We start from the raw sequence: 15857 nt of genomic DNA on the forward strand, positions 1-15857 counted from the left end.
TCGGACGAGGGCTGCGATCTGATTGGCTAAAGCGCACCGGCGGAAGTTAAATAGCCGGCGGAAGTTCGCTCTCAGTGGTCGGTGGGATCTGCCGCCAACGCTCGAATAAAACCGAGGAGCCGGCAGCGCGCTGCCATTCTCCGCCTTCTCTCTTTCCTCCCGCCGCTTCAGTCTGTCTTCGTCCGTCATTTTAGCGCTTTATTTCTGTATTTCTAATTTGTTTATTTTCTCAGACCTCCGACGACAATGCTGGCCGCTCGCTCCCCTCTCGCCAAGAAGAATGAAAACGTCCTCAGCGCCCAGATCAGCGGCTTGTCCCTCAAAGTGAACAAAGAGAACACGGTAAGGCGGCGCCCAGGTTAACGGAGCTTGGTTGCTGTGTCGATCCGGCGGCTGGTGCTGACCTTCATTTCTCTTTTGTCTCTAATGTGCCCTGGGGAACTGGTCGGGTCCAGCCTCCCAGTCTGAACGCCTCCCGGATTCTGGCGTCGAAAACGGCGCGGAAAATCTTCGACGACCCGACGGTGAGTTTGACGTTTGGTGCCCGTCTGTAACGTCGAGTTAACACACGTCCAAACAGCACAACGACGAATAATGAACACGTGCAGCATTATGTTGTGTATCTTATTTTCTTAGTCTGTGTTGTGTAGTCAGTCCATTCATTGTTCATGCACGGCAATACCGCCACGCCACCAGAGGGCGCAGTAGCCTAATGGTTGTTGCTGAGTGTAATACGGTGCTGGGAGTGAGGAAGAAGTGATGGATGACAAAGAAAGGAGTTGAAATCCAAACAGCACAACGACGAATAATGAACACGTGCAGCATTATGTTGTGTATCTTATTTTCTTAGCGGGTGTTGCGTAGTCCAGTGTTTCTCAACCGGGGGTCCGCGGACCCCTAGTGGTCCGTGTTGTAATTGCAAGGGGTCCGTGAAAATAAAATATCTTTTTTAAAAAAAAGATCCTACGACATTTATAGAAATAGGATTATTTTACTCAAATGTGACTGAGACCTTTATCTACCTAAACTATAAAGGGTGACAGGACTTTTTTCTCTAATTACATCTGTTTCACAAGTGTTAATTTATTGTATTTTAATAAGAGATCTCGCTCCCGTTTGCATTGTTAAAAGTTTTTACTGCATAAAAATTCTGTTTTGTTACATATATCTGAAAGTTACTGCATAAGAATTCTGTTTTGTTAACTATATCTAAGTTACAACTGAAAGCTCTTATTTTTGCCCCAAAGAGTGAATAAATGCTATAAAGCAATTTAAAATGCAGTTTCTACTGTTTCTATCAAATTGCGACCCCCCTCCCCCAAGACCAGGTGGAGGGGTCCTCAGGGTAGATCAAAAATACGCAGGGGGTCCAGGACCCCAAATCACTCTTTGGGGCAAAAATAAGAGCTTTCAGTTGTAACTTAGATATATGTAACAAAACAGAATATGTATTCAGTAACTTTCAGATATATGTAACAACAGAATTTTTATGCAGTAACTTAACAATGCAAACGGGAGCGAGATCTCTTATTAAAATACAATAAATTACACTTGTGAAACAGATGTAATTAGATTAAAAAAAGTCATGTTACCCTTTATAGATTCGGTAGATAAAGGTCTCAGTCATATCTGAGTAAAATAATCCTATTTCTATAAATGTCGTAGGATCTTTTTTTTTAAAGATATTTTTTCACGGACCCCTTGCAATTACACTACGGACCACTAGGGGTCCGCGGACCCCGGTTGAGAAACACTGGTGTAGTCAGTCCATTCATTGTTCACGCATGGCAATACCGCCACGCCACCAGAGGGCGCAGTAGCCTAATGATTGTTGCTGAGTGTAATACGGTGCTGGGAGTGAGGAAGAAGTGATAGATGACGAAGAAAGGAGTTGAAAACGTACGGCGCTCGTCTCTGGCCTCGTTATTATTTTACAGCTATACTAAGGTGATAAAGTCTAGTATATGACAGTGTGTTTAAAAGCCGGCGAGGGACGTGAAACGTCCTCTGCAAATCTGGCGCCAACGGAACCGCCTCGGACGACTTCCTGTCCACACGGACTCACCTCGTTTGTCCAACACAAGGCTGCCGAGTTGTTACCTGACAAACTCATCTGCACGCAGTTTATTTCTTCTTCTGCAGTTGTCTCAGTAATTTATACATTATTCAACTGACTTGACGATTTCTGCAGAGTTACTCGTCTGTAATTTGTATGAATTATACAAACTAGGTGATCTATACCTGATTATTCAGCTTCATCAAGCTGTTAATGTGGTGTGGGGTCGAGATCGAGTACTAGTCCTGGTTAAAGACGGTGAGTGCCCACAGGTTCTCTGTACAGGGCGCTGCAAGTTGGGGTTGTCCATCACAGGGTAACAGCAGGGTAGATTTTTCATAATCAGGTGATGCAACCAGACCACATATTTGCTTTTGGAGTTCATTTGTCAAAAGCACATTGCTTGGTCAAAACTTCTGCACTGGTGTGTGGAATGTGTGTGCCATCTGTCCCCAGTTCGGTTGTTCATTCCTTTCTGTAGCATAGATGCTGATGTGGTCAGCTTGGACAACATGTACTTGATATGAAGATGAACGTTGACGTTTTAATTTTGTCAATTTAATCTCAAAGATGACATTTCTTATGTTTTCATGTTACTTAGCCCAAATCACCGAAGAAAGACAACACAGAGGAGGAGCCACTCCTTAAGGAGAACACCAGGCGCTTCGTTATCTTTCCTATCCAGTATCATGACATCTGGCAGATGTACAAAAAGGCCGAGGCCTCTTTCTGGACTGCTGAGGAGGTACAGTGACACGCCTTTTCTTATAGATGTTTAATTTGCAAGTTGAACGACAATCTCCCTTTATGTAGATCATTGGTCTCAAACTCGCGGCCCGCGGGCCAATTGCGGCCCACGGGACGTTATTTTGTGGCCCCTTACTTGACATCAAAGTTTAGTGTTAGTGCGGCCCGCGCTTTCCCTGGGCTTTTATTTTTCACTTGTGAGCTACCATAGCGCAGGCTCATGACAGCTTCCGGTGTCGCGTTTGTTGTCAAGTCATGGTGCGTTCCCGTTACGTTGGAAGTTGTAAATTGGAACGACTCGGATTTCAGACTTCCAGTTGAAATGTCCAACTCGGAGCTCAGAAAGTCCGACTTCCGAGCACAACTTGAACGCACCATAATGGGCAGCGCGAATTAGCAACGGTTGACACTTGATTCCGGAGCGACACCGAGTGGAAGGAAAATATATCCTGTCAGCAAGCCCCAGTTATGTCTTTCTCAAAACCTGCCGTGAAGAGAAAAGTTGGTGACAAGCACAGACAATTTCAGGAAAAGTGGGAGACGGCATATTTTTTTGTTGAGCACAGAGGCAGCCCGACGTGTCTTATATGCACCGAGAAAGTTACGGTGCACAAGGAATACAACATCAGACGTCATTGCTCGACTAGACATGCTGCTGCTGATGAGTATACAAAATACCAGGGAGATGAGAGAGAGAGAAACGGCTCGCCAATCTTAAAACATGTTTACTGAAGCGACAAGATTTCTTCAAGAAAGCTAGCAAAGATAATGATGCAGCAGTTGAAGCTAGCTACGTGGTGAGTGAGATGATTGCCAAGTCGGGAAAGCCATTCAAAGAAGGGGAGTTTGTTAAAAAGTGCATGTTACAGGCTGCAAGTATAGTCTGTCCGGAAAAGAAGGGTCAGTTTAGCAACATCGGCCTTGCAGCCAACCCAGTGGCAGAGCGCATTTCTGACCCGTCAGGTAACATATATGATCAACTGCGTGAGAAAGCCAAACGTTTCTGTGCATACTCAGTTGCTCTTGATGAGAGCACAGACATCATTGACACTGCGCAGCTCGCAGTCTGTCTGTGGTGTTGACGACAGTTTTGAAGTGATGGAGGAGTTGCTCACAGTGATTCCAATGCATGGCCAGACCACCTCTCAGGAGATATTCCGCCAGCTGTGTGATGCCATTGTGGATGCGGGTTTGCCATGGAATAGGTTTGCTGGAATAACAACTGACGGCGCGCCATCAGTGACAGGGAGGAGAAATGGTGTGTGGAGGAGGCCATTGCTCTGCACTGCATTATCCATCAGCAGGCCCTTTGCAGCAAATGCCTGAAGTTTGACAATGTGATGTCTGTCGTTGTGAAATGCATCAACCATATCAGATCCAGGGGTTTAAAGCACCGGGAGTTCTGCACCTTTTTGGAGGAAATAGAGTCAGCATATGGGGATGTGCTCTACTTCACTGAGGTACGTTGGCTCAGCAGGGGAAACGTCTTGAAGAGGTTTTTTGAGTTGAGAGCAGAAGTGAAAGCCTTCATGGAGAAGGCTGGGATGGCTGTTCCTGTGCTAAGTGATCCCAAATGGCTCATGGACTTGGCTTTCCTTGTTGACAAATTTTTGCTGGCCCCTTCTCCTTTGATGTGCAAGATGCCCCTCCTGTGCTTCAAATGGAGCTCATTGACTTGCAGTGCAGGTCAATGAGCTTATTTGATAGCTTGTTTGTTTGTTTTTTTTTTTTTTTTTTTTTTTTAGCTTATTAGTATTCCATCTTGTCATAACAGAACCTGGTGTCCCCTTTTTGTCTCATACTGTTCGTTTTTGTTCCTGCACTTGTACTGTTACCTGTCTTGTTTTGATCACCTGTATATATAAATAAAATTTAAAAAAAGACAACATTGGATCGGTTGTATTTTTTTATTTATTTTTTTTTTTTTTTGGAATACTTGCGGCCCAGCCTCACCCAAACTACCTCCAGCGGCCCCCAGGTAAGTTGAGTTTGAGACCCCTGGTGTAGATTAACCACAAGTTTATATATAGAAGAAACTGTTCTTGGTGGGTTGCAGATACAAAAACAAAGAATGAATAATGGTGTTTAGTATAAATCGTTCAACAATGGAAATATTAAAAATTGGTATCTTGTTGGTATGTCAAACACTTGCATGAACATTTCCATCATGTGTTTGTAACCTGCACGACAGGGGAATGGGCCTATGCTTGCGCAGGGACAGTTTACAGTCTTAATGTCTAAGTTCAGTGGAGATTGGTGTAGGTTTTTTTCTAGACCAGATTCTAGTACTCACCCCAAAGACAACACACACTCGTGGGTATAGTTTACAATAAAAAAAACCAATTTATTTCAACAGTTCGAAGTAAAGTTATTTCAATATCAATACTAAATTAGATGTGTTTTATATATATATATATATATATATTACTCTATTATACTTTTTAAAAGTTCTTCCTAATATTCTATTTATTGTCTATATCTATCTATATTCTATTTTATACCCTTCTAATATATTACTTATGCAGCCATATTCTACACTAACAAATTAAAGAAAATAATCCAAAATAAAGTATGAATGCACTCAAAGAAAATAATAAAGAAAAGGAATGATTCAGTCTTCCAATCTGTGCAAGGTGCAATGTCCAGATCCTACCACAATCACGGGCAAGTTAATGTAGAGGCGATGATGATGAATCCAAATCCAGGGCGATGATGGGGGCAATCCAAAGGGGGTATCCAAGGGTGCCAAACGGTGTAGCAAGGGGGGTTGTTCGGGGTACTAAAAAAACCAGTCAGGATTCCAGCAGCGTACAAAACACAAGAGAAAAGAGTCTTCCTTCAACAGGAGATCATCTGTTAAGGAAGCTTCGTGGGAGGGATCTTTTTTGTCGTAGTTCAAATGTCCTGTAGCTCAAATATCCGTAGTTCAAATATCAATAATTCAGGTATCCCTAGTCAAAGTTGTCCGTATTTCTAAATATCCGTATTTCTCTTCTCTATTGTCGACGGTTGTTTGCATGGTTTAAACTCTGTAGCTCGTGTGCCTCCTAGAGGCAACTCGTGGAACTTACATACGTCACAGGGTACATGTAATCATGTGGGTTACATGTTGTTGTAAATGTGTTAATATTGGTTTTATATCATCTTCAGGTTGACCTGTCAAAGGACTTGCTGCACTGGGAGTCACTGAAGGATGAGGAGAGGTTCTTTATCTCTCATGTGTTGGCCTTCTTTGCTGCCAGTGATGGCATTGTCAATGAAAACCTGGTGAGTGACACTTTACTCGATTGAGATCCTGATTCAGCTACTGAATCCCCTGTTGCAGTTTCTATCTGGGCAGGACCATGTTCAGACATGATCTTTGACATCTTTCCTCCTTACTACTAGGTGGAGCGCTTCACACAGGAAGTGCAGGTGACAGAGGCCCGGTGCTTTTATGGCTTCCAGATTGCCATGGAGAACATCCACTCTGAGATGTACAGCCTGCTCATCGACACCTACATAAAAGACCCCAAAGAGAGGTGAGTTCTATCAGCAAACTCTTCTTATCTGAGACTGCTGAAATCACATTAATTTTGTCTTATCCCCAAGCTGTGAAATATGCTGATTGTTTTTATTGTGGTATAACATCGGTTATGCTATATTAAAATGAACTATTGTATTCTATTACAATAGAAATTTAGAAGGTGTGTTGACATCTTTACGTGACTATATTTTTTAATTAAAGAAGAGTTTTATCAGACTTAGTTTTTTTTCCCCTTGGTGTCCTCTCTGTAGGGAGTACCTGTTCAATGCTATTGAGACTCTGCCTTGTGTGAAGAAGAAGGCCGACTGGGCAATCAACTGGATCGGCAACAAAAAAGCTAATTATGGTAAATCCAATCTTATCACCTGTTGAGATAACCGATGTTTGGTCATCCCGGCTGATTTGGGGGCACTTGTTGCATGGTGGGGTCTTGAATACATGTTTTTACATTTGTGTTCCAGGAGAGCGTGTGGTGGCCTTTGCTGCAGTTGAAGGCATCTTCTTCTCTGGTTCCTTTGCTGCCATCTTCTGGCTGAAGAAGAGGGGCCTCATGCCCGGTCTGACCTTCTCGAATGAGCTCATCAGCAGAGATGAGGTAAGAGCAGGTCTCCACTGTGTCCTGTGTCTATGATAAATATAAGTTATTTTCAAGTCAACCATTGGCTTTGTTTTGGTCTCTCCAGGGCCTTCACTGTGACTTTGCCTGCCTCATGTTCAAACACCTGGTGAACAAGCCTTCTGAGGAGAATGTGAAAAACATCATTAAGAACGCTGTGGCGATCGAACAGGTTGGTTGATGGTGATTAAACTGGAATCTATCGTCAGAAAGCAGGTTCTTAGCCAACTTGTGAAGACACAAAAGATAGATGTAGTCCTTTCTGACCACATTTCTGATGAGGGGTTTAGTCATGGAACAAACGGATATTGCAAAATCTGCGTCTGCAGGGTTAGGCGTCATGTGATAATGAAACTGTCATCGTTGCATTAGTTCTGTTCCTTAAAAGATGATTTCTCTTCCTCAGGAGTTTCTGACCCAGGCCCTGCCTGTGAAGCTGATCGGGATGAACTGCGACCTCATGAAGCAGTACATCGAGTTTGTAGCTGACAGACTGATGCTGGAACTCGGTTTTGACAAGGTATGTTTCCCCTCTTTGAGATGGATACGATTTTCCCAAAAAAAACTTGCATTGGTGGTACTGAGTCATGTGCCTTGGATGGCCATGTGTGTTGTTTTCTCTACAACCAAAGACTACACCAGGTGATATTACCAATTAATCCTGTCCTGTTAAAGGTGTACTGAGTAGAAATCAGCTGGTAGGAAAGGGAACATTTAAACACATGGACCTCTGCACATGTTTGAGTACCACCGATTTGCTATTGTCAACATACTTGAGAAAACAGTAAATCAAGTGTGTGTGATGCCGCTGTGAGAATCACTGATGTGATGTGGGCCTCGAGAGTGAATGTAATGTGGGCTGTGATGAGAGGCGCAGGGGTACGGACCTCAGCCAGCAATGGGGGCTGAGTGTTGGTGTTGGTCCTGTTCAGCAGGCGTGTGGCCTGCGGGCAGGGAGGCACCGACACGATAAAGACGCCCGTCTGAGCCTGAGACTGAAATAAGCTGAACCAGCAATGGGGCGGTCGATATCAAATTAAAATAATGTAACCAGCTAGTTAAAGTGTGCAGTTAATTTGATTGGATTTCTCCATTGTTTTATCATAGATCTACAAAGTGGAGAACCCCTTTGATTTCATGGAGAACATCTCTCTCGAGGGGAAGACCAACTTCTTTGAGAAGCGCGTTGGAGAGTACCAGAGGATGGGGGTGATGTCTGGTGCTACAGACAACACCTTCAGGCTAGATGCTGACTTTTGAGGGGCGCCAGGACCTTGGGGCGGGGGTTAATAAAATTGAACACTTGAAGGGGATGGCAGCCCATTGTATCCATTTGGCCCATCCTCCAGTGCTCCTCATCAGATGAAGTCTTACATCTGGTTACCATTTGGTGGCAGCCATTTTGTGCCACTCTGAGACAGGTTTTTAGTTGGTACGAAATGGTGTAAGCAAAGCCAAGATGTGGGCTTGTCAACGGGAGGAATACTTTTTCTATCAGCTAAATGCTACAAATCACTGTTTTTACTTTATTCTCTCAAAGCATTTCACAGAAGCAGGACCTTTTAACCAGTGGCTGGCGATGGAGACTAACTGAAACGGCAACGGCTCAAATATTCGGTCTTAACAGTAATGCTACTATCTTGTAAATGACTTCTTTTTTTTTTTAGCATGTCTGTTACCTGTTTTGATATACATAGTTGTTTTTTTTCTCTAAGACCATCTTTGTAATTAAAGTTTTATTATATGTGCCTTTTGCGTTTCATTAGTACAGGTTAGATTTCAATTTGCCTCCATTTGAGGTGCCAAGGAGGGTCAATAGGGTCTGTTTGGGGTGGGGGGGATGACATGCTTTTGTTGAGGTGAAATGTTTGTTTTCCAAGCTTCTTAACTGGGTTTTGTGTGTGTGTGTGAGACAAACATCATCACAAGACTGGTGTGGTATGTAGCTGGGCTGTGAGGGGCGCATGCGCAGCCGGCGCTACGTCATTGTGAATGAAATCGAATCACTCCCAATGGAGCCTAGGGTGGTGGCCAGTTTGAAGCGGACAAACAGAACCGTAAATTGTGTCAAAGTGCTCAGCGCCTCTGATGGATAAGCACACTGAACTAATCAGGATATTAGACTATTACACTCGTGGGTGCGGCTGATAAACGGAGGACGTGATTAAAGATTATACGGACTTCATTCGCTGACCTAGTTAGAAAGGTCAGCTGGGCGCCGCACACGTGGGCGTAGCGGAAGTAAACTTTATTTAGGCCACGCCCCCTCCACACTCCGCACGCACACACACACACCGGACGTTGCGGTTCAACATGTCGTTCACCAGCGCGAAACAGACCATTCCAAGCCCGGTAAGGTGGCTTTCTGTGTTGTGTCGTAGTTACTAAACTTGTGTGTTTTTATTATCCTATTTATGTGTTGGTGTCAGTCAGAGACCGCGAGGCGCCTTTCACATAACTGCTGACCAATAACGTGGCCTTGTGTGTTGACGCTGCGCGCCCCAGAAGCGCGCCTGTCGCCGTTCTGGGTGAGACGAGCGGGCCGTAAGGGTGGCATGCGGGGGTTCATATAACTAACTGGGGTGCATATAACTAACTGGGGTTCATATAACTAACTGGGGTGTATATAACTAACTGGGGTTCATATAACTAACTGGGGTGTATATAACTAACTGGGGTTCATATAACTAACTGGGGTTCATATAACTAACTGGTGTATATAACTAACTGGGGTGCATATAACTAACTGGAGTTCATATAACTAACTGGGGTGTATATAACTAACTGGGGTTCATATAACTAACCGGGGTGTATATAACTAACTGGGGTTCATATAACTAACTGGGGTGTATATAACTAACTGGGGTTCATATAACTAACTGGGGTGCATATAACTAACTGGAGTTCATATAACTAACTGGGGTTCATATAACTAACTGGTGTATATAACTAACTGGGGTGCATATAACTAACTGGAGTTCATATAACTAACTGGGGTGTATATAACTAACTGGGGTTCATATAACTAACCGGGGTGTATATAACTAACTGGGGTGCATATAACTAACTGGGGTGTGTATAACTAACTGGGGTGTAAATAACGGGTGTATATAACGGGTTCATATAACTAACTGGGGTTCATATAACTAACTGGGGTGTGTATAAATAACGGGTGTATATAACTAACTGGGGTGTATATAACTAACTGGGGTGTAAATAACTTGGGTTTATATAACTGGGGTGTATATAACTAACTGGGGTGTATATAACTGGGGTTTATATAACTGGGGTGTATATAACTAACTGGGGTGTATATAACGGGTTTATATAACTGGGGTGTATATAACTAACTGGGGTGTAAATAACTTGGGTGTATATAACTGGGGTTTATATAACTAACTGGGATGTATATAACCGGTTTATATAACTGGGGTGTATATAACTAACTGGGGTGTAAATAACTTGGGTGTATATAACTGGGGTTTATATAACTAACTGGGGTGTATATACAGTGGGGAAAATAATTATTTGACCCCTTGCTGATTTTGTAGGTTTGCCCACTTACCAAGAATGCAACAGTCTATAATTTTAATCATATATACATTTTAACAGTGAGAGACGGAATCCCAAAGAAAATTCCAGAAAATCACATCATATGAATTTATAAAAATTAATAACCACCTGATTTAGAAAAATAAGTATTTGATCCCCTACCAAACAGCAAGTATTCTGGCTCCCACAAACCAGTTAGTTTTTCTTTAAGATGCACCCCCAATCCCAACTAATTACCCACATAAAATACACCTGCATCACCTTGTTACCTGTACAAAAGATACCTGCCCACACCCAATCAATCAGATTCCAACATCTCCACCATGGGCAAGACCAAAGAGCTGTCTAAGGACACCAGGGACAAGAGTGTAGACCTGCACAAGGCTGGGATGGGCTACAAGAGAATTGGAAAGCATCTTCGAGAGAAAGTAACAACTGTCGGTGCAGGTATCAGGAGATGGAAGGAACACCACACCACCGCCAACCTCCCTCCTCGGTCTGGGGCTCCATGCAAGATCTCGCCTCGTGGGGTGTCCCTGATCATGCGAACGGTGAGGAATCATCCCAGAACCACAAGGGGGAACTGGTTGATGACCTGAAGGCAGCTGGGACAACAGTTACAAACCAAACGGTTAGTAACACACGACGCCATCATGGATTAAAATCCTGCAGCGCACGCAAGGTCCCACTGCTGAAGAAGGCACATGTACAGGCCCGTCTGAAGTTCGCCAATGAACACCTGGACGACTCAGAAGAGGCCTGGAAGAAGGTGATGTGGTCGGATGAGACCAAAATAGAACTTTTCGGGCTCAACTCAACTCGCCATGTTTGGAGGGTGAAGAACACGGAGTACAACCCAAAGAACACCATCCCCACCGTCAAGCACGGGGGTGGCAACAACATTCTTTGGGGGTGCTTTTCAGCCAAGGGGACAGACAACTCCATCGCATTGAGGGGAGGATGGACGGGGCCATGTACCGTGGAGTTCTGGACCAGCACCTCCTTCCCTCAGTGAGAGCGCTGAAGATGGGTCGTGGATGGGTGTTCCAACACGACAATGACCCAAAGCACACCGCCAAAGCAACCAAAGAGTGGCTGAAGAAGAAGCACATCAAGGTTCTGGAATGGCCTAGCCAGTCTCCAGACCTGAATCCAATCGAAAATCTTCGGAGGGAGCTTAAAATTCGGGTTGCCAGGCGACAGCCTCGAAACCTGAATGATTTGGAGGCTGTCTGCAGGGAGGAGTGGGCCAACATCCCTGCCCAAATGTGCACAAACCTTGTCAGAAACTATAAAAACCGTTTGACATCTGTGCTGGCCAATAATGGCTTTTCTACTAAGTATTAACATAGTGTTCGTCCAGGGGTTCAAATATTTATTTTGGACCAAAAATATGCAAATAAATTCATAAAATTCATACAACGTCTTATTCCACTTTTTTTGGTCATATTCTGTCTCTCACTGTTAAAATGAACCTACGCTTAAAATTATAGACTGTTGCACTCTTTGTAAGTGGGCAAACTTACAAAATCAGCAAGGGGTCAAATAATTATTTTCCCCACTTGTAACTGGGGTGCATATAACTGGGGTTTATATAACTGGGGTGTATATAACTAACTGGGGTGCATATAACTGGGGTGTATATAACTAACTGGGGTGTATATAACTGGGGTGTATATAACTAACTGGGGTGTATATAACTGGGGTGTATATAAATAACTGGGGTGTATATAACGGGGGTGTATATAAATAACTGGGGTGTATATAACTGGGGTGTATATAACTAACTGGGGTGTATATAACTGGGGTGTATATAAATAACTGGGGTGTATATAACGGGGGTGTATATAACTGCTGTGATGGATCAACCCCAGAAACACGGAGAAGGTTAACTGCCTGGGCATTTCCACGATGTTCCCTTGCAAACACTAACATGACTCGGTGTTGACTGTTAAAAGTAGTTGGTCTACAAAAGAGTTCGGGTGTCTTTCGAACTGGACTGTACTGGATGCTCCCACACACACCGAATGGCCTTCTGCCACACACTGGTACCGGTACCATCACAGGAAGCTGACTCAGGTCATCTGGACACAACCTTTACTGAGATAAACGTTTCATCACTCGTCTAAAAGTGACCTCTTCAGCCTCAACTGGCTGCAGGTATCCCCACCCTAAGAGAAACAATACAAAACCCTTAGAAACAATACAGTGAAACGATACAAAACCCCTAGAAACAATACAAAACCCCTAGAAACAATACAAAACCCCTTAGAAATGATACAAAACCCTTAGAAACAATACAGTGAAACGATACAAAACCCTAAGAGAAACAATACAAAACCCTTAGAAACAATACAAAACCCTTAGAAACAATACAGTGAAACGATACAAAACCCCTAGAAACAATACAAAACCCCTAGAAACAATACAAAACCCCTAGAAACAATACAAAACCCCTAGAAACAATACAAAACCCCTTAGAAACAATACAAAACCCTTAGAAACAATACAAAACCCTTAGAAACAATACAAAACCCCTAGAAACAATACAAAACCCCTTAGAAACAATACAAAACCCCTAGAAACAATACAGTGAAACGATACAAAACCCCTAGAAACAATACAAAACCCCTAGAAACAATACAAAACCCCTAGAAACAATACAAAACCCCTTAGAAATGATACAAAACCCTTAGAAACAATACAGTGAAACAATACAAAACCCCTAGAAACAATACAAAACCCCTAGAAACAATACAAAACCCCTTAGAAATGATACAAAACCCTTAGAAACAATACATAACCCTTAGAAACAATACAAAACCCCTAGAAACAATACAAAACCCTTAGAAACAATACAAAACCCCTAGAAACAATACAAAACCCTTAGAAACAATACATAACCCTTAGAAACAATACAAAACCCTTAGAAACAATACATAACCCTTAGAAACAATACAAAACCCTTAGAAACAATACAGTGAAACGATACAAAACCCTTAGAAACAATACAAAACCCCTAGAAACAATACAAAACCCTTAGAAACAATACAAAACCCCTAGAAACAATACAAAACCCTTAGAAACGATACAAAACCCCTAGAAACAATACAAAACCCCTAGAAACAATACATTGAAACGATACAAAACCCCTAGAAACAATACAAAACCCTTAGAAACAATACATTGAAACGATACAAAACCCCTAGAAACAATACAAAACCCCTAGAAACAATACAAAACCCTTAGAAACAATACAAAACCCCTAGAAACAATACAAAACCCTTAGAAACAATACATAACCCTTAGAAACAATACAAAACCCTTAGAAACAATACATTGAAACGATACAAAACCCTAAGAGAAACAATACAAAACCCCTAGAAACAATACAAAACCCCTAGAAACAATACAAAACCCCTAGAAACAATACAAAACCCCTTAGAAATGATACAAAACCCTTAGAAACAATACAGTGAAACGATACAAAACCCTTAGAAACAATACAAAACCCTTAGAAACAATACAAAACCCCTAGAAACAATACAAAACCCCTAGAAACAATACAAAACCCTTAGAAACAATACATAACCCTTAGAAACAATACAAAACCCCTAGAAACAATACAAAACCCTTAGAAACAATACAAAACCCCTAGAAACAATACAAAACCCTTAGAAACAATACATAACCCTTAGAAACAATACAAAACCCTTAGAAACAATACATAACCCTTAGAAACAATACAAAACCCCTAGAAACAATACAAAACCCTTAGAAACAATACATAACCCTTAGAAACAATACAAAACCCTTAGAAACAATACATAACCCTTAGAAACAATACAGTGAAATGATACAAAACCCTTAGAAACAATACAAAACCCTTAGAAACAATACAAAACCCTTAGAAACAATACAAAACCCTTAGAAACAATACATAACCCTTAGAAACAATACAAAACCCCTAGAAACAATACAAAACCCTTAGAAACAATACAAAACCCTTAGAAACAATACAAAACCCTTAGAAACAATACAAAACCCTTAGAAACAATACAAAACCCCTAGAAACAATACAAAACCCTTAGAAACAATACATAACCCTTAGAAACAATACAAAACCCTTAGAAACAATACAGTGAAACGATACAAAACCCTTAGAAACAATACAAAACCCTTAGAAACATTACAAAACCCTTACAAACAATACATAATCCTTACAAACAATACATAACCATTACAAACAATACAAAACCCTTAGAAACAATACAAACCCCTTAGAAACAATACATAACCCTTACAAACAATACAAAACCCTTACAAACAATACAAAACCTCTAGAAACAATACAAAACCCTTAGAAACAATACAAAACCCCTAGAAACAATACAAAACCCTTAGAAACAATACAAAACCCTTAGAAACAATACATAACCCTTAGAAACAATACAAAACCCTTAGAAACAATACAGTGAAATGATACAAAACCCTTAGAAACAATACAAAACCCCTAGAAACAATACAAAACCCTTAGAAACAATACATAACCCTTAGAAACAATACAAAACCCTTAGAAACAATACAGTGAAATGATACAAAACCCTTAGAAACAATACAAAGCCCTTAGAAACAATACAAAACCCTTACAAACAATACATAACCCTTACAAACAATACATAACCCTTACAAACAATACAAAACCCTTAGAAACAATACAAACCCCTTAGAAACAATACATAACCCTTAGAAACAATACAAAACCCTTACAAACAATACAAAACCTCTAGAAACAATACAAAACCCTTAGAAACAATACAAAACCCCTAGAAACAATACAAAACCCCTAGAAACAATACAAAACCCTTAGAAACAATACAAAACCCCTAGAAACAATACAAAACCCGTAGAAACAATAAAAAACCCCTAGAAACAATACAAAACCCTTACAAACAATACAAAACCCTTACAAACAATACAAAACCCCTAGAAACAATACAAAACCCTTAGAAACAATACAAAACCCTTAGAAACAATACAAAACCCTTAGAAACAATACATAACCCTTAGAAACAATACAAAACCCTTAGAAACAATACAGTGAAATGATACAAAACCCTTAGAAACAATACAAAACCCCTAGAAACAATACAAAACCCTTAGAAACAATACATAACCCTTAGAAACAATACAAAACCCTTAGAAACAATACAGTGAAATGATACAAAACCCTTAGAAACAATACAAAGCCCTTAGAAACAATACAAAACCCTTACAAACAATACATAACCCTTACAAACAATACATAACCCTTACAAACAATACAAAACCCTTAGAAACAATACAAACCCCTTAGAAAC

At 41.4% G+C, this 15857-nt stretch overlaps 2 protein-coding genes and 1 non-coding gene across 6 annotated transcripts in view; all 3 read left to right on the top strand.

Annotated features, from left to right (window-relative positions):
- Positions 1–176: 176 nt before the first annotated feature.
- LOC130125123 (ribonucleoside-diphosphate reductase subunit M2) lies at positions 177–8688 on the top strand. Of its 3 annotated transcripts, XM_056294584.1 has the most exons (10): positions 177–342; positions 456–524; positions 2658–2801; positions 5954–6070; positions 6191–6324; positions 6581–6675; positions 6791–6924; positions 7013–7117; positions 7352–7465; positions 8053–8688. In XM_056294584.1, the coding sequence occupies exons 1-10, from the start codon at positions 247–249 to the stop codon at positions 8203–8205; spliced, it is 1161 nt and encodes a 386-aa protein (XP_056150559.1). In that variant the 5' UTR covers positions 177–246; the 3' UTR covers positions 8206–8688. The 3 variants fall into 3 exon arrangements, with proteins under 3 accessions (XP_056150559.1, XP_056150560.1, XP_056150561.1); XM_056294585.1 differs by lacking the exons at positions 177–342; positions 456–524 and adding an exon at positions 1853–1899; XM_056294586.1 differs by lacking the exons at positions 177–342; positions 456–524 and adding an exon at positions 1889–1947.
- On the top strand, positions 7801–7937 carry LOC130125845 (small nucleolar RNA SNORD94). Its single transcript, XR_008811680.1, has one exon. It is a non-coding gene; the product is annotated as a small nucleolar RNA SNORD94 (small nucleolar RNA).
- Positions 8689–9207: 519 nt separating the features above from the next.
- lgals8a (galectin 8a) overlaps positions 9208–15857 on the top strand; it is a 28406-nt gene continuing 21756 nt past the window's right edge. For both annotated transcript variants that reach the window (XM_056294304.1, XM_056294303.1), the window contains exon 1: positions 9208–9297. In XM_056294304.1, the coding sequence (XP_056150279.1) occupies positions 9259–9297 (39 nt within the window). In that variant the 5' untranslated portion in view covers positions 9208–9258. The remainder of the gene's footprint in view (positions 9298–15857) is intronic.

This window comes from Lampris incognitus, chromosome 15 (genome assembly GCF_029633865.1).
Source record: "Lampris incognitus isolate fLamInc1 chromosome 15, fLamInc1.hap2, whole genome shotgun sequence".
Taxonomy (NCBI): domain Eukaryota; kingdom Metazoa; phylum Chordata; class Actinopteri; order Lampriformes; family Lampridae; genus Lampris; species Lampris incognitus.